This window comes from Trachinotus anak, unplaced genomic scaffold, assembly GCF_046630095.1.
Source record: "Trachinotus anak isolate AG129_WGS33_773 ecotype Australia unplaced genomic scaffold, CSIRO_AGI_Tana_v1 ptg000021l, whole genome shotgun sequence".
NCBI lineage: Eukaryota > Metazoa > Chordata > Actinopteri > Carangiformes > Carangidae > Trachinotus > Trachinotus anak.
The window spans coordinates 2,084,710-2,108,645 of NW_027273872.1; the positions used below are offsets into that span (position 1 = coordinate 2,084,710).

The 23,936-nt window shown below is 44.6% G+C and overlaps 1 protein-coding gene across 1 annotated transcript; it reads left to right on the plus strand.

Annotated features, from left to right (window-relative positions):
• The first annotated feature begins 12,564 nt into the window (after positions 1-12,564).
• Positions 12,565-14,468, plus strand: sox3 (SRY-box transcription factor 3). The gene has a single exon (XM_071458073.1). The coding sequence runs from the start codon at positions 12,794-12,796 to the stop codon at positions 13,694-13,696; it is 903 nt and encodes a 300-aa protein (XP_071314174.1). The 5' UTR covers positions 12,565-12,793; the 3' UTR covers positions 13,697-14,468.
• Positions 14,469-23,936: the final 9,468 nt, after the last annotated feature.

Here is a 23,936-nt window from a genome sequence, read left to right on the forward strand (position 1 = left end):
TGTACACTGCGAGAGCACAAGTGCCCTTAAAAAAAGAAAACCCGGGAACATTAACATACTGATTTCATGCGCATGGCAAAGGGCCTGAGCCAATATCAGAGAGGACTCAGCAGTCCTATTGTCTGCTGGGACTCTGGTCCCCTCTGATATGAAAATTCAATTATTTTATAACTAGATCTGGCGCTGCGTTTTGACAGTCGGCGGCAGCGCCCTGCCAGCTGCAGCAGTGCGGGGGACCAGAGGCTCCTGATAGCGAGAGGGAGGCCTTTCAGACACTGACATGTTTTTGGGGGACAAGATTGCCTAAATGTGTTGCATTTAAGGACTGAAAGTTAATCTAATGCACCACCATTATCTCACTCAGGTAATTCCAATACCGTCCTCAATCTATGTTTACGCTCACACACGCATACTCGCACATCCATTCATTCTTCAGCACTTTGAATCTGATTCCCGGGCTTTCTGCATCCAAACAGGTAATGTGTTGATTTATTTTCCAGCGCTGCACATTCTCAGGGAGCTGGAAACTATATGAAATAGAAGTTGTTTTCTACGAGACATCAGCAGTTTCTAAGTCCTAATTCTGTGGGAAGACACAGAGAAAACAGAAGTAAGATGGAGTGGTGCTCGGTGTCAGGAGGCTGGAGTTGAAAAGAACTGTTTTTCATGTAGTTTTATACTTTTTCATTGTTGGGTGCAAACAGGATTTACATGCACAAGTTATGCACTGAGTTACATTCACTTTACTGCAAAACCATGAAGAAAAAAATCACAAATATCTTTCTTTGGGGGAAAAAACAACACATTTTCTGTTAGTACGCAGGTTGTTGTGTTACTTTATATTTTTTTACATCCACAATTTCCTCCATGTAAATGTTACATTAGTACAGACACCAGAAGTTTGGAGGTGGTATCCACGCCGACGCATAGTGGCCTATTTTCTGAGGTTATGGGACGAATCCTTTCATTACCTCCGTGGCTCATTGTGTGAGGTCTGAGGGGGGTCTGTTAAGATTAGGGAACAGGAAGCAGCCCCCTGGTATGGCCCTCTCTACTCAGACCCCACTGTGTTGTACTTATTAACCCAGCCTGGGAGAAGATGGACCTGCCTCCCCTCATTAGGCCGCAGTGGAGTACGCGCTCAGCCTGCAGAAGAATGGAGCATTAATTAGTATTCTCCGCAGGGGGAACTGCCATTAGCACTTAATTAGCAGTAAGAGTACCATTCAGCCAGGCAGCCAGTTAGTGTCTAACACAGTCTGCTCTGTGTCTTTTCTCCGTGTGTAATGGTAAAACACTGATGAAAGACCTCGCTGTTTGTGCGTGAGCGTTGGTTCCGTACACACCTTTCATATATTTATTTTTACGTCCTTTCTTCTTTTCACACGCAGCTCATCAGGCCAAACGTGTGGCGGCTTGTTGTGTCTGTGGTTTATTTCTGCAGGACGCTGTGTGTGAGTACGTCCAGAGTGGAGCTGTGGAAGCAGAGTGAGGCCTGCGTCCTCGGCTCCAGGAGACTGAACTCTGTGTGCTGCCCTCTCGCTGCTGTTGACCTCCATGAGGGCAAACGCTGTATTCTGGTGGTAAAGTGGGTGATTAGGGGATTGAGGTCAACTTTTCCCATTGGTCTGAGGGAAGTTCCTTTGATCTGCTGAGTAGGCATTCTTCTCTCTTTTCTCTGTGTTCTCTGTCCAGCACCGTCACCACTGAGGAGGACAAGGGAGGCTGTTAACCCACCTCAGTCCACTCCTCTGCCTCACTGGCCCTCACTACCCCCCCCCTCCCCTCCTCCTCCTTCTCCACCAACAGCTTTAGGGAGGCTTAGGCGGATGGTGGCGGTGGTACCTTTCATTTCCCGAAATCTGAGAGGCGGAGAGCTGTCATTTGCCAATTTGGCCTGAATGGGGCGGACAGCGGATTGAATGTCGTTTTCCCACCAGGCTACACCATCCAGACCAGCAGGGGTGGGAGGGGGGCACAGGCAGCGGGGTGTAATGCTAGAGTAAAATTAGAGCTTTGATGGCAGCTAATAGTGTGTGATGGGTGGCACTGACGTGGATTTCCAGTAAAGACGCCACAGGTTCCCTCTCTCTCTCTCTCTCTCCACCTCTCCCTCTCTCTCTCTCGCTGACACACCTATAAGATTATGCGAGCCCTGCCTTCTTTCTCAGAGCTGTAATTTCTCCCTGATCAATATAATTATACATCTCCAACTCCAATCCTGCCTATGTCAAAGGGGCTAGACCAGTCCTGTTTCTCTGGGCCCTTTTCTCTCTCTCTCTCACACACACACACACACACACACACACACACACACACACACACACACACACATACATATATACGTATATATACACACATCCGCCTTTGAGCAAGTGAAGACACTGCAGAACAAGACTAACAGCGTTCCCGCTCATATTCCAGGGCCAGGTGAGATGTAAGCAGGCAAAGATTTTGTTACAGAAATCCTCCAGCTTACAACAGTGTGTGACGCTGCTTAAAGGATTCACGTGTTCTGTTCGGGCTCCTGGAGACGTCGACCCCTCTTCAGCAGCTCAGCAGACAAACTGAACATCGGTTTTTTTCATGTCTTTTCTACATTTTCAGTCACTGCTTATTGCGAACCTGATGTTGAGCTGATGACGTGTCAGACATTGGCTGCAGAAAATGACACATGACTTAAATATGATGACTTTTCTTCTCCTCTCGATCTGTGATCTGTGGTGACGGTACTTTTTACTCAGCACCACCCCTCCCCACTCCAAAAGAAGTGGATTAGGATTTATGTGATTTGATTTTTCTAATAGTTTTGTCTCTGATGTCTACATGACCCAAAACATTAGTACTGTCACAGTGTGGGATCATTTGGCAAACAAAATGAATATATAATTATTCATGCATACCCCATATGATTAATAACTGTGCTGCATATTCATATCTACACTTTGTCACCTTCATCACATTTGGTTCCCACTTCAATACTTTTCTACTTACTGGGTTTTAATGAGCTCAGCACACTTTTACATTGTGAGAACATTGAGGAAGTAAAGCCAGTGTCAACAAAAACATTAGGGTTAAATCATTTGTCTGTTCAAAACTTATCACAACTATTTTAATAAAAGATAAATAATTTGAGTATTTTATTTTAAATGTCAAGGTCAGAATTTGCAGATTTTTTTTCCCCCTGTTGCATATCATCAGAAACATAATGTGTGGGTGGTTTAACTGTTGTTCAGCCAAAGGAAGGGATTGGAAGACAACATTTGTTGCCTTTGTTGCAGTAGTTGCTGTGTTAGTAGAGATATAGCAAAAGTGCAAAAGTATTAATAAAGAAAAGCACTTGAACAATGTTCAGCCCTCAGAAGCTAAGTGCACTTTAAAGTTACTTTGAGATGACAGTGTTGAGATATGATGAGTGGATGGATGTGTGCTGCGCTGGACGGTTAAGGACACTCAGGCGTCGCAGCTATTTCCTTCAAGGGTTTTTAAAAATCCACATTAATCACCCCCACCCCCCATGAGGATGCATGAAACACAACACTGGGACCTGCCTCAAGGCTAACACACACACACACACACACACACACACACACACACACACACACACACACACACACACACACACTCTCACACACTCACTCTACATTAGATGTTTTGATAGCTTCTGAGGCACGAGCGGCTCTGTGATGCTCTGACATATGGAAGGTTAAAGGCTTCTTAAATATCCATATCAATCTGCACACTTGTCAGCCTGACAATGACGGAAACAGAACACCATCAACCGCGTCAGGCAGTATGATCCCCGTCTGAGCGACATTAGAGAAATAGATGGCTCTCTGGAAGACATTCCTCTGGACGTCAGCCAAGCCAGAGCTCGGAGAGGGAATTATAGTTTTTGATTGGTTGTAATAGCAAAAATCTTGAACTGTCAGACTCACATGTCGGGTTTAACACACTTGTGTGCTCAGGTTTATTTTATTCACAGCTACACCACAGTGTGGGTTGCTTCCATGTTTGGTTCAAACATCAGAAATATAATATCCTGTTTTAAAATGGATCTGATTGCATTGATTTCATGGTTCTGCTCTTTCTTGGTAATGTGTATATGCTTGTGACTGTGCAGGGTGATTGTCCTCTTCCTGCTGCACAGAAACCATTGTGCTCTGCTCTCCTGGGATGGGAGATGTTTTGTTTTTTGAGCTCTTTCACACCAGCTCTCCCTCTTTTTTTTTTTTTTTTTTTTTTAACACAATAGCCCTCTCTCCTCTCACCCAGTGTGGCAACCCTTTCAAACGGGAAGCTCCAGGTCAGTTTCCCTTGCCAAGTTTTGCAGCCTGCCATGTTGTCTATTCTGCTCAGCTATTTAAAAAATGTTGAATATCAACAATGGCTTTCACTGGTGCATTGTCAACTTTTGTATGAAGCAATCTTGGCTGAATGAGATGGGTCCCAGAGCAGGGAGAGCTCAGCTGCAGTGTGCACTACCACACCAGTGACTGCCCGGGTCTCTCGCTCTTTATATTCCTCTGCTGCACCGGGAGCTGCCATGGCGGTGGTGCTCCCGTCCGAATGGCCACGGCTGGAGTCTGGGCTGAGGCTCTGGGCCGTGGATGTCATTGCTATCTTCCAGTCCACGGTCCTGCTCCTAGGCCGGCCGGCTGACAGCCAGCTGTTGAAGGTGTGTCTAACAGAGGGACTGGGAGGCAGCAGCACCCTTGGGACCAGTCAGAGCTTGGTGAGTGCCCTCAATTTTGTGGCCAGAGTGGGAGGAGGTTAGTAGTAAAGAGAGGAGAGGAGAGAAGAGGGAGGGGGGGGTTCAGGAAGATGGTGCAGAGAGCTTTGCATTCTGTGTTTACACGTTCTGTTCACATATTACATGTGTTATTTGTTAGTTATTTTATTTTTAAGGACGTGTAATGTCACCTCTTGGTCTCGGTGTCACTCTGATCAGACCAGCAGAATTTAAAATGTCACAGCAGAACAGTGTATGAATATCACAGGTCTGCTGTCCCGTTAACAACTGACATGGATTCAGAAAACCCGATTTGTTCGGCCAGCTCTGTACGGTCTGCAACCATTTTGACACCTCAACAATGTTCAAACTCCCGACAACACCAAAGGGTCTGTCCTGTCTGATATACACACTGGATGCATCAGTGACTTTATGCTGAGCTCTGTGTGTTAGCACAAGCACATACATCTATGTTTGTGTAAGTGAAGAGAAAGATGAAAGCAGGAATGAGAGCTTGCTTCCAGATAATAGTAGCTTAGGCTCTTTGTCCTGCTGTCAGGCAGGAGAGGAGCGAGGCTGGAAATCGCTCCAATGCAGCGGCAACATCTTGTATGTTTCATTGACATATCAGTCTATGGGGCAATGAGCTGTCGCCTCAGTCTGCACTCCTCTGCACACTCCTGCTACGAGTGTGTGTGTGTGTGTGTGTGTGTGTGTGTGTGTGTGTGTACAAATTCTGTTGTGTTCGTGGGAAGCAAAAGTCAATATAAAGGTGAAGCATTATTAATGCAGCACAGTGAGTTGAGCTGAACAGTAACATAACATTTACTTTTGTAGTTTTATTAAGAATTAAGCACAATGGTGGTTTTTACTCATTTTTTTATGCTTTGACACTTTTCAAAAATCATTTCCTTTTGTCTTTTTTACTCAGAGGGTAAACTAATAGACAGGTGATGTAATTTAATATCACACACAAAAAAAAGAGATACAGGTACACTTTCTATTTTAGACAAAACCAAATTAATTTAAAAAATAAAAATGTATTTATCATCAACTCCAGAATGTAGCTTCATGATATCTGGTTGAAAATTTGATTTGATTTGATTCACATACTGAAAGTGTCCCACCCTAAAATTTAAACCCTGATTCTAACGTGTAATCTTGTTTTTAACTCAGGAATCATCTCTGCAGAAAATAAAGAAAAATTGAAATATGCAACTGAAACCTGGAATATTAGCCTTCCAGTAAACAGAGCTGAGACTTCCCACCTTCTTGAGGACCTGAGTTGTCCTCTGTCTCACCTCTCGGCTCAACCCAAGGCAAGGTGACCAAATTCATCTCGGGCCAGCCCATCCATTATCTTGTCAACACAGCCAGCTTCCCGCCTTAGTTTGCTCTTCTCCCAGCAGACTCACTCTAATGAAATACGCAATAATCACCACACTCATCTCATCATGCTCAAGGTAATTAATATATTTAGAGGGCGATGGCTAACTCTTAATTAAATTATGCCTCTTTTAATGAGACCTTGACTGGGACTAAATTTATGACCACTATCTGCTTTATCAAGTGCTTGGCATGCAACAAAGATTTGTCATTTTCTCCCAAATCGCAGCTAGATTACACATAATGGTACTGATGATTTATATATCAATTTAGGCTTGTTTGTTTCTTTATTTAAGATTTAATAAATTACCTCTTATAATTACCTAAGCTAGTTTTGGCTTCCTAAAAGCTCCAATTTCTGCAATTAATGCTCAGCTCTGTATCGCTGTTACATATTCATTTTGGAGGAGAATACAGATAACAACTTGGTGACATTAATCATGTTACAAAATTGGGTGTATTTAATTAATTAAAGTTACACTGCAAATTAATTGTGCATTCTCACAATATTATCTTAAACTAATGAAGGCTCGACAAAGAGACTGTTTCATTTTTTAAAAGAGAGCTAGATTAGTGGGATCTCAATTATGGCTAAAACAAAAGAGGGCTGCTTGCTTGGGCATGGCGCAAAGCAAAAAGTGACGATTCAGCACTTTCTCCCAAACAAAAAACGGAGAAAGTTTCTATTGTTTTTGGAAAAACTGAACATGGCAATGATTTAAAAGATACATGGAAAATAATGAGTGCTGCAATTAGCCAGTCAGGCAATAACACTATTTAAAATGATCATCATATAGAGGTGCTTGATAATGCCATTCACAGGCAGCAGCTTGCTAACAGACCACATCACAACTTTAACACTGGAGCAAAAAAAAAAAAAAGCATCTGGAGGCCTAATTTAAACTGTTTGCTCTTTTGTCGGATGTTTACAGCATTTGGAAATATTCAGAAAGCATCTCGTACTGCTCTGAAAACTACTGTGTTCAAACCCAGCAAATGAGATGTGACATGATGTCTCCATAGGCTGAGTGAAATTGCACAGATTAGAGGTTGGAGTGTGAGCTGAGCCTCAGCTGAGGAAGTTGAGGCCGCAGACTTTGTTCCTGAGCAAACACAGAAGTGATCCAGCCTCAGCCGTGCACTGGCTCTGAAGCGGATCCATATTTATTGGAATTTTCTGCTTAATTTAAACTGAATTGAAATTAGCTTTCAGTGGATGGGGGCTTATGATTCACAGTAATTTAAGTATTTTATTTTTCATTTAACGCATCATATACCAAATGTTTTAATATGGATGTTTCTCCTAATCTGCTAAGTAAACGTAAAGAGTCTTTGTCTCAGAAATGACTTCAAGGAGCTAATAATCATTGTATATTCATCTAAAAATGCTTCCACCAGTGTCCTCTACTGTGATTTCATTTCATTTGCTTTTAGCTTCATTAGTCAATAACCACAGCAAAAAATTGCTTATGTCAATTATGGGAACTCCAAGGGTCAGTGAGTATATGAATTTTTAACTGCACACTGCTGCATGTGATTATATTAAGTGGTCGTGTAACAATGATTAACCCCAGGGTGCGTGTGTGTGTGTGTAACTGAGCAATTTTGCATGCACTCATGTGTTGAGCATACTTGATCAAATGTGTTTGAAACGTGCATCCCTCAATGATAAGCAGCTACAACCAAAGAGGGTGAGGTGATGAAGTGAAAAACTGTTCCCTGGGCTAAGTGAGATGGAGCAGAGTGTTGGGTGGTCACGCCTTGTCTGCTCACGACAGTGGCGGGTTAAAGAGATTACACTGGGTCTGTGTCAGCAGCCTTGGCCTTGCTCACACAGGAACATAATGAGGAGGGACATGCTTGGCCTGGCGAGGAGAAAAAGAGGCTAAAGTTTGAAGCATTCTTCGCAGACGGCGACAGGAGGCAAACGGCTTTTTGCATGTTGTTTTACAAGCAGAGGTCAATAATGGATAAATTCCACAGAGCTGAACGAGGTGGCTGCCGAGTGCAGACACATCGCTCGTGGACTTCACTCCACCGCCACCACAATGAAAACACAAATTACTCTGCTACAGTGGAGGCAAGAATGCAGCGTGCTCCATTAGCCCAGACTCCTCCTGACAGAGCTGCAACACTCCACTAAAGCTCTCCTGAAAATCACAAACCTGCCCTCAGTGTGTGTGCTTTGGTTCTTTTGCAGGTTTGAGTGACAGCCCTTCACCTGTAATGACCGAACCTCCACTGCCTCCCATTAGGAGAAGATCCTCGGGGGTTGCATCCCAACATGTGGTGAGTTTACAGCTCTGCCTGCTTCATCGTTTCCCGTCCTCTAACGTGGTGACTAAACTTTCACAAACAGTCAGAAAAGACACAGATCAGAACCTGAGAAAATCACATTCCTCCTGAAGGTCAGTCCGTGGTCTCTGTTTATTCTCTGCCCTGATGCACGAACACTGATGTTGGCTCTCAGAGTCTAAATATCAACTTCAACCAATCTGATTATTCATTTCAAGGTTTTGACCATCCTTTATTTAGACCACGTTCACATTTTTTTTTTTTTTTTTGGGAAAGTATTCAATTTCTCAACATAATAAAAAGGGAAATAACTTTAATTAAAGGTCTGTCAGGTCATTCCCAGTTCTATGAATTTGTTGATTTCTTCTCAAATAGTTTTTTTCTGACAAGTTTTCAATCAAACAGATCTCACCACAGGGCCAAAATATTCTCATAGTATTATTTATGCCATGGGGAAAGTATTAATTTGATAATATTTCAAAGTAAACCAAAAACCCACATTAGGTGAAATTCCTGTTCCCAACAGATCTGTGCTGATGCTGTCAGTAAGTAATAGAAATGAAGTTTGATACCTGTTGCAGCTCATTAATTATTAAATAATAATGTATGAATTTTCCAAAGCAAAAAAAGTAGAAGACTTTATTTTTTGCAGCTTTAGTAAGAATTTTCTAACATAAATTATAAAAATGTGAAAAACAGCAAAAACAAATGTTTCCTCAGCCATGACTCTGCATTACACACACACATTAAACATTAAAGTATTTTTGACAACTATAACTCTTATGGGTCAAATAAGTCAAATTACCAGGAGGAATAAACCAGCCCTGCTTGGTGAAATAAAGAGGTGATAATGGCGGCACTTTTCTTCCTTTAAATGACCCGTGAATATTATTTTACCTGTGTTGAGCTGGGAGGACGCAACCATTCACACCGACACAATAGGGACAGCAGACCGTGCGTAAATTGCATCTTCATTTGCATTCCGGGTCCAAAAATCATGCAAATCTTAATGAGACAGTCTCCATTGTGGCTGTAATTGAAAACCCATTCTTTGTTAATTACTGTTTCTCAAAGGCCTTGTCCGCAGTCACTGGGCTGAAACAAAAAAAGTTATTGATTCTGGAGGTCGTGGGGTTTAAAATGGACACGTTCAATAATGGTGTTTACCGCGGCTTTGAGATGCGACTTTCGATTATTCATAAAATAAAAATCAAAATCTCTTTTTTGGCGATTATTAGAAATGAGAGAGAAACACAGAACTAGTAAACGCGGGCTGTAACGAGCAGAAGGGGCAGTAACCCAGGAGCTGTCATCATGGCGGACGTGCGTGTGTCCTGTCCTGTAGGCGCAGTATTAAAGCGGTGTCTGAAGAAGCTGCGCCCACACGGAGCTCAGGCCGCGGACAGAGTGAGATTAATGTCGAGCTGTGTCAAAAGATTTTCATTCCCCCAAATCTCTCTGCAAAAATTTTTATTTTTTATCTCCAGGCCCAGAGGCCACAGTTACACCAACGTGATCCCTGTTGAATACGGACACAGGTCCGACGCTGCGTGTGTAAGAGGCTGCCTGCGGTCATCCGGTGCATCTGCGCTGCAACGAAAACACCTTTTAAAAACAAAGCAACAGTGAGTTTCTCCTCAGAAACAGAGGCCACATGCACATGCGCATTTCAAACACTTCGTTTAAAACGTGGAGTCGTGCAGGTTCTTTCCTCCCACATCCACGCAGTTCCTAACTTTCAGCGGCGGGACCTGAGCCGCCCCCCCTCAGACCCTCGGGCCCTCAGACCCTCGGGCCCTCGGGCTGTCAGGCTTGTTGAGCCTGAATCGGGGCGGACTGTGCTGGTGGTCCTCGGTGCCTTAATGAGGAAATTAGCTGCACAGAGGCCCTCATTAACCAAACTCCGGGCTACTCCTGCTGTTTTTTCCTCCTCTCTCTCTCTCTCTCTCTCTCTCTCTCTCCATAAGCAGATTACAAGCGGATCAGGACTGAGATCTGCTCAGATAAACAAATCACTGGCTCCTGAGAATTAGATGGCTGCTAATTGGACGTTAGTTTTATTGCTCTTGCTCTGTTTGTGACGCCCCATTGAACGTGAAAATTAAATTCATGAAGTGATGTCTCTGTTCAGCTGATTTACTGCAGCTACATGGCTAAAGCCCCCCCCAGTTAAGATAACACACTATTCTTTATTCTTTAAGCTTTTCGTGTCTGTGTGTTCTCTCATTTTAAAAGCCATAAATATTATTGGCATCTTTTTCTCTGTTCCTGTCTGTGAGCCTCAGCTCTCAGTGTAACTATTTCAGTCTACAGTCTATGTGTGGAATGGTTTTTAATTATGTCCTTGATGCTTTTATTTAAAACAATCCGGCCTCGGATTTTTCCGTAGAGTAAAAACTATGTTTTACTTTAAAAACGGAAGCGTTCATTCATTGTCTCTGAGAGAAGAGCAACAGGGACTGACAGTTATGACCAGTTCATTGATAATTTATTGGAAGCTGCTTATTAATCCCAGCGTTGAGTGTTTCCTAAAGAAACAGCTGTTTTAATCCACTCAGGGATAGACGGTGGATTGCAGGAATAGAAGTGCGTGCCCGGGCCCTCAGGTGAACGCACCGCCCCGCACTGCACGCAGGAGGCCTGCAGAAGCTGCATTTTAAGTCGGGAAGCTCCGGGAGGTGAGCGGCGCTGCACGCACATGCAGAGCGCGCCCCGCGGAGACGGATCATTAGCAGGTGTGAGCTCTGCGCCGCCGAGCCGCCGCTTTCTGCGGCGGAGCGACGCTGCAGGTCGTTTGTGAGGAGACACATGCAAATGAAGACCACTCCACTGCAATCATTTTAATAACCATTAACACCGCGGAGAGAAAACAAGTCGGCAAACAGCCGCGGAGGGATTTTAGGATGAGCGGCCGCTCGCATGTTTGCACAGCACCGTCTCAAACTGAGGCCCCCCCCCCCGAGACCGCGGAGCCTGCCCGTCCCCTCCACAAGAGGTCGTTGATGTATTAAAGTTTTGCAGCACTGCAGAAACGTCCAGGACAATGTGCCACTGAGGTCATTTAGAATTAAACAGAAAACGAGCTAATGGCAGTTTTATAATTCACTTGGTTTTGAAACATTATTTTCTTTCTTTTTAAATGACATATATATATATATATATATATATATATATATATATATATATATATATTAATGTTAATGTCACCAACATAGTCAGTTTTAGTTCAAACCCATTTATTCTAATGGGAAATTATTCTACATACCTTAAATTACTTTAAAGAACAGTGAATTCTTTCAGCCTCTTGACAAGTTTTATTTTCCAGTTGTTTAAAGGAAAATTCATTTTTTAAAGCGCCGGGAAAAAACTAACTGAAACTCCTGAGAAACTCCTGAACAGGTGATTTCAAAAAGGTTCTCATGAAACGTTTTAAGGCCAACTATGTATTTATTATTTTTAAGCAGGTATCAGTCTGATGAAGGAAGCATCGAAATCCTAGAAAATAGTTTGTTTTTTTTTGATGTTGGCAAAATCGGTTTTGTGAAGTTGTGATTGAAGAAAAGCAGCACACGCGTGTCTGACAGCGGGAAGAGATGAGAGGATTTTTCTGCTGTTACTGGCTCATTTTATTCTAATGTTCCACTTTTGTGGTCTGTTGCTGGTTCCTCTGAAATACACGGATCCCTGAAGACCTGTGTCCCTGCGGCTCAGCCTGGACCCCGAGCAGAGCGACATGATTCTACACACTCTCGGGAACTTTTGTTTCTCATGCGTGACATTCAGTTTGGTTCAGCCGTGTCCCCGGTGTAGAAAAAGTTCATTAAATTGGTTGTTTTTTAGTAGAATTTGTTCCTAAAATGCTTGTGATGCGATCAGGAAATACACGATCAATAATCCAGACAGCCCGGGAGCGTTTTCGTTTGCTCCTCATCTTCACTCTCGGGTGATGAAGGCTGTACATCTGTAAGAATCTGCTCAGGTTGTGGAGCTGCGCTGCTGTTTCAAAACTTGGCCTCTCCCTCCTCCTCTGACCGAAACACAGCGCTGTGAGCTGCGGTTGGCTACACGGTGCTGCGCGCTGATTGGCCGCCTGCTCCTCATTGTCATGCTGTCAATCCGCATCACATGGTCCGGCCACTGGGCCTATTAACAGATGAGCTTGGGGAACAAGTTTACAGACTTCTGTTCCAGAGCCGTGGGGACAGAGCAGCCCTGAGCGCACAGGAACCAGAAGCACCTGCAGACACATTTGCCTCTTTGGGCAGAATTTTTTCCATCTTCTTATGAGACTGGTCAGTACCTCTACCTCTTTGACTTTTGGCGCTGTTTTGTGAGCTTTTTTTTTTATGTGCCTGTGAGTGAACACTAAAAGCCGCCTGAATGTATAACATGATGGAAACCGAGATCAAGACCCCGCTCCCGCAGTCCAACTCGGGCTCGGCGCCGGGCGCAAAGAACAACAGTGCCAGCGACCAGGAGCGGGTGAAGCGGCCGATGAACGCCTTCATGGTCTGGTCCCGGGGACAGCGGAGGAAGATGGCTCAAGAAAATCCCAAAATGCACAACTCTGAAATCAGCAAGCGGCTCGGAGCTGACTGGAAACTTCTGACCGACGCTGAAAAGAGGCCATTCATCGACGAGGCCAAGCGTCTACGCGCTATGCACATGAAGGAGCATCCGGATTATAAATACCGTCCCCGCAGGAAGACCAAGACCTTGCTCAAGAAAGACAAGTATTCTTTGCCCGGGGGGCTGTTGCCGCCAGGAGCCAACGCCGTGAACAACTCGGTGTCGGTGGGTCAGCGGATGGACGGTTACGCGCACATGAACGGGTGGACGAACAGTGCGTACTCCCTCATGCAGGACCAGCTGGCCTACCCTCAGCATCACAGCATGAACAGCCCCCAGATCCAGCAGATGCACCGATACGAGATGGCAGGGCTCCAGTACCCGATGATGTCCTCGGCTCAGACCTACATGAACGCGGCTTCCACGTACAGCATGTCCCCGGCGTACACGCAGCAGACCCCCAGCGCCATGGGCCTGAGCTCCATGGCGTCCGTGTGCAAGACCGAGCCCAGCTCACCGCCGCCGGCCATCACGTCCCACTCTCAGCGGGCGTGTTTGGGGGACCTGAGGGATATGATAAGCATGTACCTGCCCCCCGGCGGGGACAGCGCGGAGCACTCCTCCCTGCAGAGCAGCCGGTTACACAGCGTCCACCCGCACTATCAGAGCGCAGGGACTGGCGTCAACGGGACGCTACCTCTCACCCACATCTGAGAGCAGCAGAAAGAAAAGACTGCAAACTTAAAAAAAAAAAGTACTTCGGATACTTGAACTTTTTGGTTGCTTAAACAACGTTCAACAGTTTTGTTCAGAAGCAACTTTGTCTCTATCTTTTTTGAGTTGTCCATTTTAAATGAATTTGAAATGGATCGAAACTGAACGTTGAGCCCATCAGAGTAAATTGCATTGCAAAGAGGCTTTTTATCACAAGTATAAGCAATCAACATATGTAGAAGAATTGGACTTCTATATTTTAAATAATGCCATATTTTCTCTCTATGAAAAGGCATGTGGCCTCATGAAGAGGCTGGTGTATTTCAGAAACGCTGGATGGAAAGTTGACACATAAATGTTTACACTTCATTTGTAGAATGTCAGTTGTCTCGACTGTGTCCAAATTTTGTAGTCTCTCTCTCTCTCTGTCTCTCTCTCTGTCTCTCTCTCTGTCTCTCTCTCTTTCTCTCTCTTTCTCTCCCTTTTTTTCCTCCCCCCTCATGACCTAGGTTAAAATGAAATGTTAAGACTGTGCGGGTCGCAAACGCAAAGTTTTATTTATAGTAAGATTTTTTTTTCTTTCTTTTTAGCTTGTGAGCCCGATGTTTTGTCACGTGATTTGTTTTGTGAGATGTTCTGTTCTGTGATGGTTTCTACAGTGTCATGTTTACTCCTGATCCTGAACGAAAAGGTTTTATTTAAACTGACGTTTCTACATATTTTAAGACCATCCTCTATTCTTAAATGCTGAATAAATTTGTACGAAACATGATTTGTGACTCTGTCTTTTGTGTGAAATATGAGGTTTGGAGATATGACTTTGGTTGTTTAAAATCTCTGGAGCGCAGGTTGTGTCCCAGGGGAACAAGCCCCTGAGAAGGGATGATTTTATAGGTGATGTCTGAAGATCTGAGTGACAGTCTGTGATTTTTACTGTGATCATTTTGCAAAGAACAAACAACTGGAATTTATATTTTTAACAAACAACTAATTTGTTTAAAACTAAACGGGCACAGTGATATTTTCACGTTGCATTCATGGAGAAGGCACTGTGGAAATAATCTGATCCTCCAATTCCTCTACAAGCCTTAAAGATGCAGCAGTGAAATAATCATGTTTTTTTTCCTCCTCTTGAAAAAACTGCTTCTGCACCTTTTTAAACATCCATTTTAAGAATAGAAGTCGGTATAATTCTCAGGCCTATTGAATTTTTAAATTAAATTTTTTTTACAGGCTCAGTAGTTTTGGAATTGTTCTTTATTAGAAAATCAAAGTGGTCTCAATTTATTTTATTCCCCTCTCTGAATTACTTTTTACATAGTTGGTGAACAGCTGAATTTGTCTTTGCCTTAATCAAGCTGTAAAACCTTCCCTTCAGTTTATTTCAGTGTGAACTTGAAGACAGACTGAGGATTCCACTTCAAAAGCTTTGTTGCCTCAGTCAGTTTAAATGTTTCTTTTCATATTTTATCACAAGAATTCATTTCTGCTTTTTAAGCATGAAATTTAAGAATCTAAATATATACCCCTAAAATAAATGAAGAGATGGGACGAGCATCAGACCTCCTCACATTAGAAAGTGGACTGAACTGTGTGTTATTAAATTTCTAAATGTATCCAGTAAAACAAAAGAGATGCAGTCTGAAATGGTTTTGAGAAGTTTAGTAAATTTGCCTTGTATGTCAGTGATGATGTGCCAAATTATAGCCTAATATAATTTGTGATTTGATTTCTGTTTGGCAAATATAAAAAAATATGTGATAAATGACTTTATTAATTAAATCATAATGTAATTTAATGTAAAGTATTTTGCATGCTGACTGGAGATTTTCTTTTCTAAACATTTAGCCTCGTATCTAATTTCTGCTGCGCACAGAGGACTCGTGTTGTGCTCATTTACATGAGCGTGGAACATTTTGAAATGCAGTGAGTTGGTTCTGTTAGAATTTAGTGATCACTCCAGCAGCTATAGTCTATATAGTAGATTTTATTCTTCAACAAAATACTCTGAAATTGCATCTCATTCATAAACTGAACTGGTGTCTCAACACACTCACTGCTGACACTCTAATAATGCAGAGGTGTGTGGAAGAATGGGCCGGCCTGCTGTTGCAGTGTACCTTGGGATAAATAAGCTCTGGCCACCAAGAGGGCCGAAGCAGTGGCGGTCCTGCTGGCCTTCCCACACTCCCTGTAGGACTTGATCCACAGCTCAGCACAGCGGCCTGGATTAGCCCCACGCACCTTTGTGGAGGGAAAGATTATCTAGACCTCCCTGCATTCACTGACAGGGTCTTAAGTCACTCTAGCGTGCCAGCAGCCACCCGTCACCTAATCGCACTCTCCAACTCATTTTTTTGTAATTAAGCAGCTTTTCTCTTCCTGCTCCTCGGTGTCAGGGCTGTTTGCTGTGGGCTGGACACACCGATGGTTTCTAGTCATTTATCAGACTCAGAAGATTATGCAACTTCAGGATGGCTCTCACCTGCACATCTCCTCCGATAAATGCTCCGAGTTCTGGGCTAACTTTCAGCCAACAATGTCGAGGTGTCTGCTCAACATGCCGAACTTGTCAGCACAGTGAAATATTTCTCTCCATGCGGTCGCTGGGAATCTGGCACAGAAATTTCATACCTGCTGATGATTTAGATGAGTGAGAATCTGTGTTAGTGGGAAGGTGTGTGGCTGTTCTGTGCACAGCTATTGATTGTGTTTGAATGTTCTGGCAGTGAGGCCATCCGAGTTTGCCCCCCCCCCCTCTTTTGCTCTCCCCCTGCTGAGCGCCCGGAGGGCCTCTCTCTCCCGTCATGTGGAGCTCTGTGCCCACTCAGCAAGTGCAGGCATATCCCACTTCCATCTGCCTATGACCTCACAGCCCCTGTTTGTTTAACCCCCTCTCCAAAAACTAACCTAATTATAGCCCTGTAGAACATGGATTCAGCGGATTCCCAGTGGATTCTGCCAGTGTGTCTTTGCGCACCTATGTATTGATGCGTGCAGCACATGCAAAGCTCCAGCTTACTCGCAGCTGTGCCACAGGCCATGTTTCAGTCAATCCTGTTTTTCCCTCCCCTCATATTATGTCAGAACATGTCCTGCCAGTTGCACGTCTTGTGGGAGTACATGTGAACAAGGTTGGTAGAAGCACTAGGAGTGTGTTTTGACTGTCTCTTTCTACGTCAGTGTGATGAGTGGAAAACTCATTACACAAATCTGTCTGACAGACTGACGTTGGTGACATCACTACCGCGCCTGCTCGACTGGCTGGGCAACTTGCAGCAGGAACACACCTTCTAAATATACTCTCAACTCCTCACGTAATCTCCAACTCAAATCAGGAACCCCCGTCTGCTGTACAGATCAGACATCACCTACACAACATAATTTGAGTGTGACGGGTGAATGGATGAGCGTTGTTAGGGACTGCACCTATGACACGGTTGGGCTGTATTGATTTGCTGTGGCTGGGATCTCCAAGAGGCCCTCTGAGCTGAGCCTGGAGGGACCTGGAGTGGCCTGTCCAGCTTGGGCAAGCCTGTCCAGAGCAGAGAGGCTCATGTGAGGTACTCAGATTGACAGCAGAGCAGTGTGTATGTGTGTGTGTGTGTGTGTGTGTGTGTGGAGGTGCGGGGGTTGGGGGTGAGGGTTAATCTCCCTGAACCGGGGCAGATGTTGTTAACGAGCTCTTCTCAGGTCGACTCCCTGCGTGGGAAAATGGCATCAAATCCTCCTGGGGTCAGGGCTTTTGGGCTGACCCACTGAGAGCCATCCCTCTCCACTGCACCGTCCTCTCAATCCCCTCTCCATTCACTCACCTACTCACTCACTCATTCACTGACAGCACTCACCACAGACCCTAGAAAATCACATTTGACCAATTTTTTTTTTTTTTTTTAATACCTCTCCTCTTTTAAGTACATCCCCAATTTTCAGCTCCTTGCCTGGACGTATGTGAGCACCAACAGACTTGTTCCATGATGCACATTTCTCATTAATGATAGCTGTGGTTAGATCGCCATGCCTTACACAACCACAAGGAATGCTGAGTGGGAAACGCTTCAAAGGCAAGCATGCCGCCACTCAAGAAACTGCATCCGCCCAGCAGCAACTTACTTGTGTATATGTCAGTGGAAAGTAAATGAGTGAATCTAGATCTTATAGAATTTCAGGTGCCCTAGTTGCTTATAGGATAGGGTACCTGGGGGAGGGGGGAATTTGGTTCAAATCAAAAAATAGCTGTGAATTGTTTTCTCAACCTTCAATAGTCACTTCTTTGATCTGATAAAGAAGATCTCTGTTGAAGGATATATTAGAGACACGTGACACCTGTGCTTCAGTGTGGCAGAGTGAATCTTTGAATGTCAGGGAATCAGCCGTGAATCTGTTTCAAATAATTACAATTAAAGAGAAGAGACAGAGCCGTGCACCGTCACTGAGATGGTTTTTTTTTTAATGCCTTTATTTGATAGGACAGTGAGAGAGAGACAGGAAAGTCGAGGAGAGAGAGGGGATGACATGCAGCAAAGGGCCGCGGGTCAGATTCGAACCCCGGGCCGCTGCGGTGAGGACTAAGCCTTAATGATACGCGCTCTACCAGGTGAGCCACCGAGTCACCCCCCCTCCCCTCCCACCAGGATGTTTTTTGACCTATGTACAGACTGTATACACTGTGCACATGTGTTGGCTGTGACGTGACTGCGCTCATCAGTCATATCCGGATCGGGCACGTCTCTTTACCATATCATGTCAACAAGCCTGCTTTAGGGTTTATCCTGACTTAGGCTGTAATGTGAGGGTCATCCATTAAGGTGTCTGACTCTGAAGGTGTGTTTACTTTGTCCCAGCAGGTGTGTGTGAATATGAGACTTGTCAAATATGAGACAGGATTACCGCCTCTTTTGTCCCAAACAAAACAAATACAAATCACACGAACAGCTGAAATGGGAGGATTCTGTTTTGTGCTCTGCGGCTTGTACGTTTAGAGAAGTTTTCAGACGAGGAGCCTTTGACGTTTTGTTCAGCTAAGCGATCCTGAGGTTTACTTGAACTTGTTTTCACTTGTAATTGCGGTTGGAGGAAGATGTGTAGAACCTCGCACACACACACACATACACAAGCCACAACCAGGGCTGAAGCTGGATTTAGAGGCCTCGTCCTGAATAACCTGTAAGGGCAATTGCATACAAAGGGCTGGTTCTAATGTACGTTAAGGATGGCGCAGACGCCACGCGAGGCTCTCTGGTGTGGAAAAGTGTGTCTGCTGCAGATGGTCCCTTTCTGCAGCACACATCACTTTGTCTATGAACACTGAAGCATGTAGCGTTGCTTTTGATTTGCCGAACTAGAGTTCTGACCCCACTTCTGACCTGTCTTGGAAGCCCAGAGAAACGGGGCCAAGTATATGTGTTGATGTATATGCTACGCCTAGGGACAGTGAAGATGGTATGGGACTGCTGCGAGACAATGCAGAGTCGGGGGGATAAGGAGTTGAGGGGGTGAGGAGGGGGAAGATAAGGCCTCTCATGTAGGCCACAGATATTGATTAGTGTTTGTTGAGGACAGTGAGAGGGAACACAGATTGACAGATACACAATGGTGGTGTGGTAACTCTGCTCCATCAGAAGCCGTCTGATCATATCGCTATTGTCAGGAGCTGTGTTCATTCAGTAACCTGTACCCACGTGTGTGCCCCCCACTCACCCGCCCACCCCTCTATAATCACACACCCCCTCCTATGCACGAAAAACAAGACACACTTGCACATGTTGAAAAAAAAGTATGTTTGTCGAATGCACCCAAAGTACGAGCAAAGATTTATTTTCCTGGGGGCACCGGTCGGGTTGGGGGGACTTTGTGTTTTAGTGCAGCCCAATCTGTGTGTGTGGTTTATGGGAGTGTAACCCTGGGAACATGGGGGGAGGTGGGACACACTCAGCTATGGGTCAGTCCTGACTGACTCTGTCACTTATTGATTAGTTGCCATGGAGAGTTAGTCAGGCCATCTCTCTTGGAGGTGTGTCCCTGAGGCCAGCAGCACTGCCCAGATGAGCCTGTGGAGGCTTTGTCTGCAGGGGGGTGAGTGTGTGTGTGTGTGTGCGTGTGTGTGCGCATATCTTGTCTACACTGTGTGTGTGTGAGTGTGAGCGTGTGACCTCTCTAACTCTCACTCACGCTTCCTTCATCCTCATCCCTCCTGTTTTTGACCCCCTGCGGTACTTTTTCTTGCACTTTTGCATCATTCTCCTGAGTGGACCGACTCCCAGCTAATCTGCAATATCTCTGAAAAAAACATGCATCAATGTTTATGCATACGCCTACTCCCAAGGGACCTGTAATAATGGGGATTGTAAACAAATTGTCCAAACTTATTGAGCTGTGAAATCCCCTTCATAGTCCCTGGATTTGCCGACTCATATGATCCCCTCTCATCTCTGCTCTTGTATCGTCATTGTCCCCATCAAACGTGAAGAAGACGGGGGTAGCAGGAGTGGGTGCAGGAGCAACATGGATGGTCAAGGACTCTGGTGCCAGGGGTCCACCTGCAGTAGCTGACGACTGCACTGACAGCCCAGCAGGGGACGGTGAGGGTGGTGGTCTTCACACCTCTCTGGAACAATTAGTAGGTTCAGGACTGCAGGTAGCAAACAGGGCAACAGGCCGGTATTTACTTTCAGAGACGAGGTGGAAACTGCCACAGAGATAATGCAGTTTATATAATTCAAAGGATAATGCCATTGTTTTGCAACTTATTTTTCTTGTAGTAATATTTAAATTGCATTCAATAAGTTAATTGTTGATGGAGAGCTTGGAGACAAAAAAAGGTTTTAAAAAACTCCAGGTTACAAACAGAGAAGACAAACTTGACTGAATTCCAGGTTCAGCTTCGATGCATCAAGCTGACTGCAGGATGGATTCACTTTTGGTATTCCACTCAAATTCTGTAGTGAGTCATTTAGATAAACTGGTTAAAATATGTGCTACAACCTGTCTGGACGCCTGAATGCTCCTTTTTCTTGCCCTTTAGGACTCTGTTGTAATGATGCGAATGATGAGAATAGTGTTTTCATAGCTTACAGAAAAGATGAAAATAAGATATTAATAAACTGGATTTATTCCTCCATACTTCTCCTATTAAAGCAGCTACAGCAGGTTGTAAATTTTCCCAAAGTTTCAATCGTGGTCTTCAAAGAGAAAAAGTAACATTTTGGACTTGATTGTCACTTGAAATTGTAAATTCATAGTCAGAATAATGCAAACGTCTTCTCCTTTTAAGAATATGCGCACAGAGTTCTTAACCCGAAACTTGACGACAGGCCCCCTCTATTCCTCCCTAATATCACACCTTGGATGCATAAACATGCCTGTGCTCCATACATCACCCCACCCCGGGGGGCCTGCATGGCTTTAGTGCCGCACTGTGACACCAATCAGGGGAGATGGCGGGCTCCTTTGTCATGCAAACAGCAATCGCTTCTTGTCTTATTCAAATGTCTGCCCTCTCTCTTTCTCCTCTCCCTCACTCTCGCTCAACCCCTACCCCGCTTCCAACCCCTCCCCACCCTCACCCCTCCATCCCCGACTTCAGCCCTCTCTCTCTCTCTCTCTCTCTCTCTCTCTCTCTCTCTTGCTCTGTCTCTCCCTCCTTCTCAAGTCCAAGTAAATCCTTGCTGAGAGAAGAGGGAGCCTCCAGGCCCGGGGCTGCTGAGCAGGCCTCTCTCCTGGGGGTCAGCCTGTGTCTCAGTGCATGGGGCTGTTTCCAGGCCCAACCAAGTCCATTTCATATTCAAATGTTACAATCAGGCCTCTGACCCACAGGGGGCTCTTTATGGTTGCGGCCCCAGGTCGCAGGGTCAAGATGGTGATTTAATAGCTGAGGCAGAGGAAAGGAGCGGGGGAGCCAAGTGATTTAGGGGATGAATGAGTAATAAAAAAGCATTTTTCCTAAGTTGTCATGTAAATTTCAATCCGTATTCAATATGAGGCTCCCTCCACATTAGAGGCCTTCCTCAATGGCTTTCTAGTGGACTTCAGTCATTCAGAATTAAGAAAGTCCATTTTCTGCTTTTACTCTTGACTTGTGGTTGGCGTAAACAGTAGCTGATGGTGAAGCGTCTGAGGATTAGGGATGGAGATAAGGACACGTTAAAGAGTCATCTTGCTTGTTTGGTGCCACAGTGTCTCAGATGTCCTCATGCTCTGGAGTGGCCTGTTATTCCTGTCCCCGAGGGTGTGTTCCCCGCGCAGCCGCTCCAGTAACATGGGCGGGATTGTTTGTTTATATATGTGTGTGTGACAGAGAGCAAGATGGAATGGATTTTTTTTTTTTTTTGCTGGAGTATAATGTGTGTAATAGGTAACTCATGGCTTTAGGTCAACAGGTGGGAGTCAACACTTGGACCTGGAACACAAAGTTTCCAGTGATTTGCCATTACTCTCTCTGTTGGCATCGAAGCGTAATCCTCTGTGTGTGTGTGACTCACACGGTGTGTCCTTTTCAGGCCGTCCACCAGCCTGACTCATTTCAACCACGATCCAACCCGTCCAGCTCACTGCATCTTTGAGGATGAGGCTGGGTTTTATTTCTTTTCCATTTTTTTTTATCACATCATCATCATTATCATCATCATCATCATCATCATCATCATCATCATCATCATCATCATCATCATCATCATCATCATCATAATCCTGGATTTGAGCCCAGTTCTGCTGATGTTTAGATTCTTATCTCAAGAACCACAAAAGAAACACAAGATACTGTCGAGACAGTAATGTCCTGGAGAAATATGATGTAGATGTAATAAAACATCATAAAAACCAAACCCCCAGTGAAACAACAACAAATAGTGAATGAATGAATGAATGAATGTCAGTCCATATCAAGGTTATGTTGGGTAAATTCTTACATACATATAAACATAAAGTACATCACCTCATTGTACCTATTTGAAATGCTGCACCATCCATAAAATAAACAGTAGACCAAAGACTGATCAACAGTCTTTGGTCTTAAATACAAAGCGGCCGTATGTTTGTCCCAAGCCTCAGAAATAAAAACTTCACCTCATACTTCACTTTCTTTCCCGTCACTCACCGGTAAAACAAAATAAAATTCACTTTTGATTGCACCTATGTGACAGTATCTACAGTAGTGGTCAACTTCCTCAATCCTACGACCTGTTTTTAATTAGAGCTGAATTAGTAACTAAGTGGATCTGTCAGTCAACAGAAAGTGATCTGGCAACAATTTAGACAAGTGAATAATTGTTTTTAAAGCCTTTTGTTGTGACTTTTGTCTGTTTTATATCACTGTGAAGAGATTCTCTTTAGTTCTTGGTCTGTTGATTGGAAAAAACAAAACATTTGAAGAATATTACACAGGACCATAAACAAAAAAAAAAATCTGTCTTTTCAAATATCCAATGATTAATTGATTTATCAAGAAGATATCCTGTAGATTAATCGATAATGAAAATAAACGTTAGTTCCCGCGGAGTCTCAACTGTGCACATAGTGATCCATGTTTCTAAAGATGTAAATAAATATATTTTGTCATATGGAAAATCAGTGAAATGTACAAAGCTTTGGTTTAGACTAAATGTATCCAGACTGTTTTATTTGATATTCAGTGAATATCTGACTTTATTGTAGAAACATCATCTTCTCATCTGCCTCATAAGTTACAGAAGTTTTCTCTCTGTGCAGAATTTCAGTGGAGATGAAAACATCCACACGCTGTGGCCTCCACTAACAGTAGCAGAGGGCGACGTGGGGAGATGAGGCTGAGGGGCCACTGCAGGGCAAGGTAGGGCAAGCCTCAGTGGGCACAGCTGTAGCTCACAGTCATTACTGCTCCTCTACTGGTTCAGAAGAAAAGGGCCGGTCCCGCCACATGGCCACTCTGCCACGCCTGCCCCCCCCCTCGTCCCCTGCCACACACACCCAGGAAGGCCTGGTAGCGCCAGGCGGCACCACTCGCAGTTTGCACTCCTCTCACGTGTGGCAGGGCAGTGGAGCAAAACAGAGGGGTGTTGCTGGGCAGGGACGGGGCTGGGATGGTGGGTGTAGAGGTTAAACCAGGGTAGGGGGTGGGGGGGGGGGCTATGTTCCTTCCTCTCTTATCTCCTGACTCACCATTCTCTTTCCCATCCCCTCTTCTACGCCTCCACCCCCCCACCCTCCCCAAACCCCCGTCTCTCCCTTTTGTGGCCCGTGCACCTGCAGCCCTTGAGTCTGGGCA

What these genes read in the sequence shown, in the direction of transcription:
- sox3 (XM_071458073.1), top strand. Translation starts at nt 12,794, where the DNA reads ATGTATAACATGATGGAAACCGAGATCAAGACCCCGCTCCCGCAGTCC.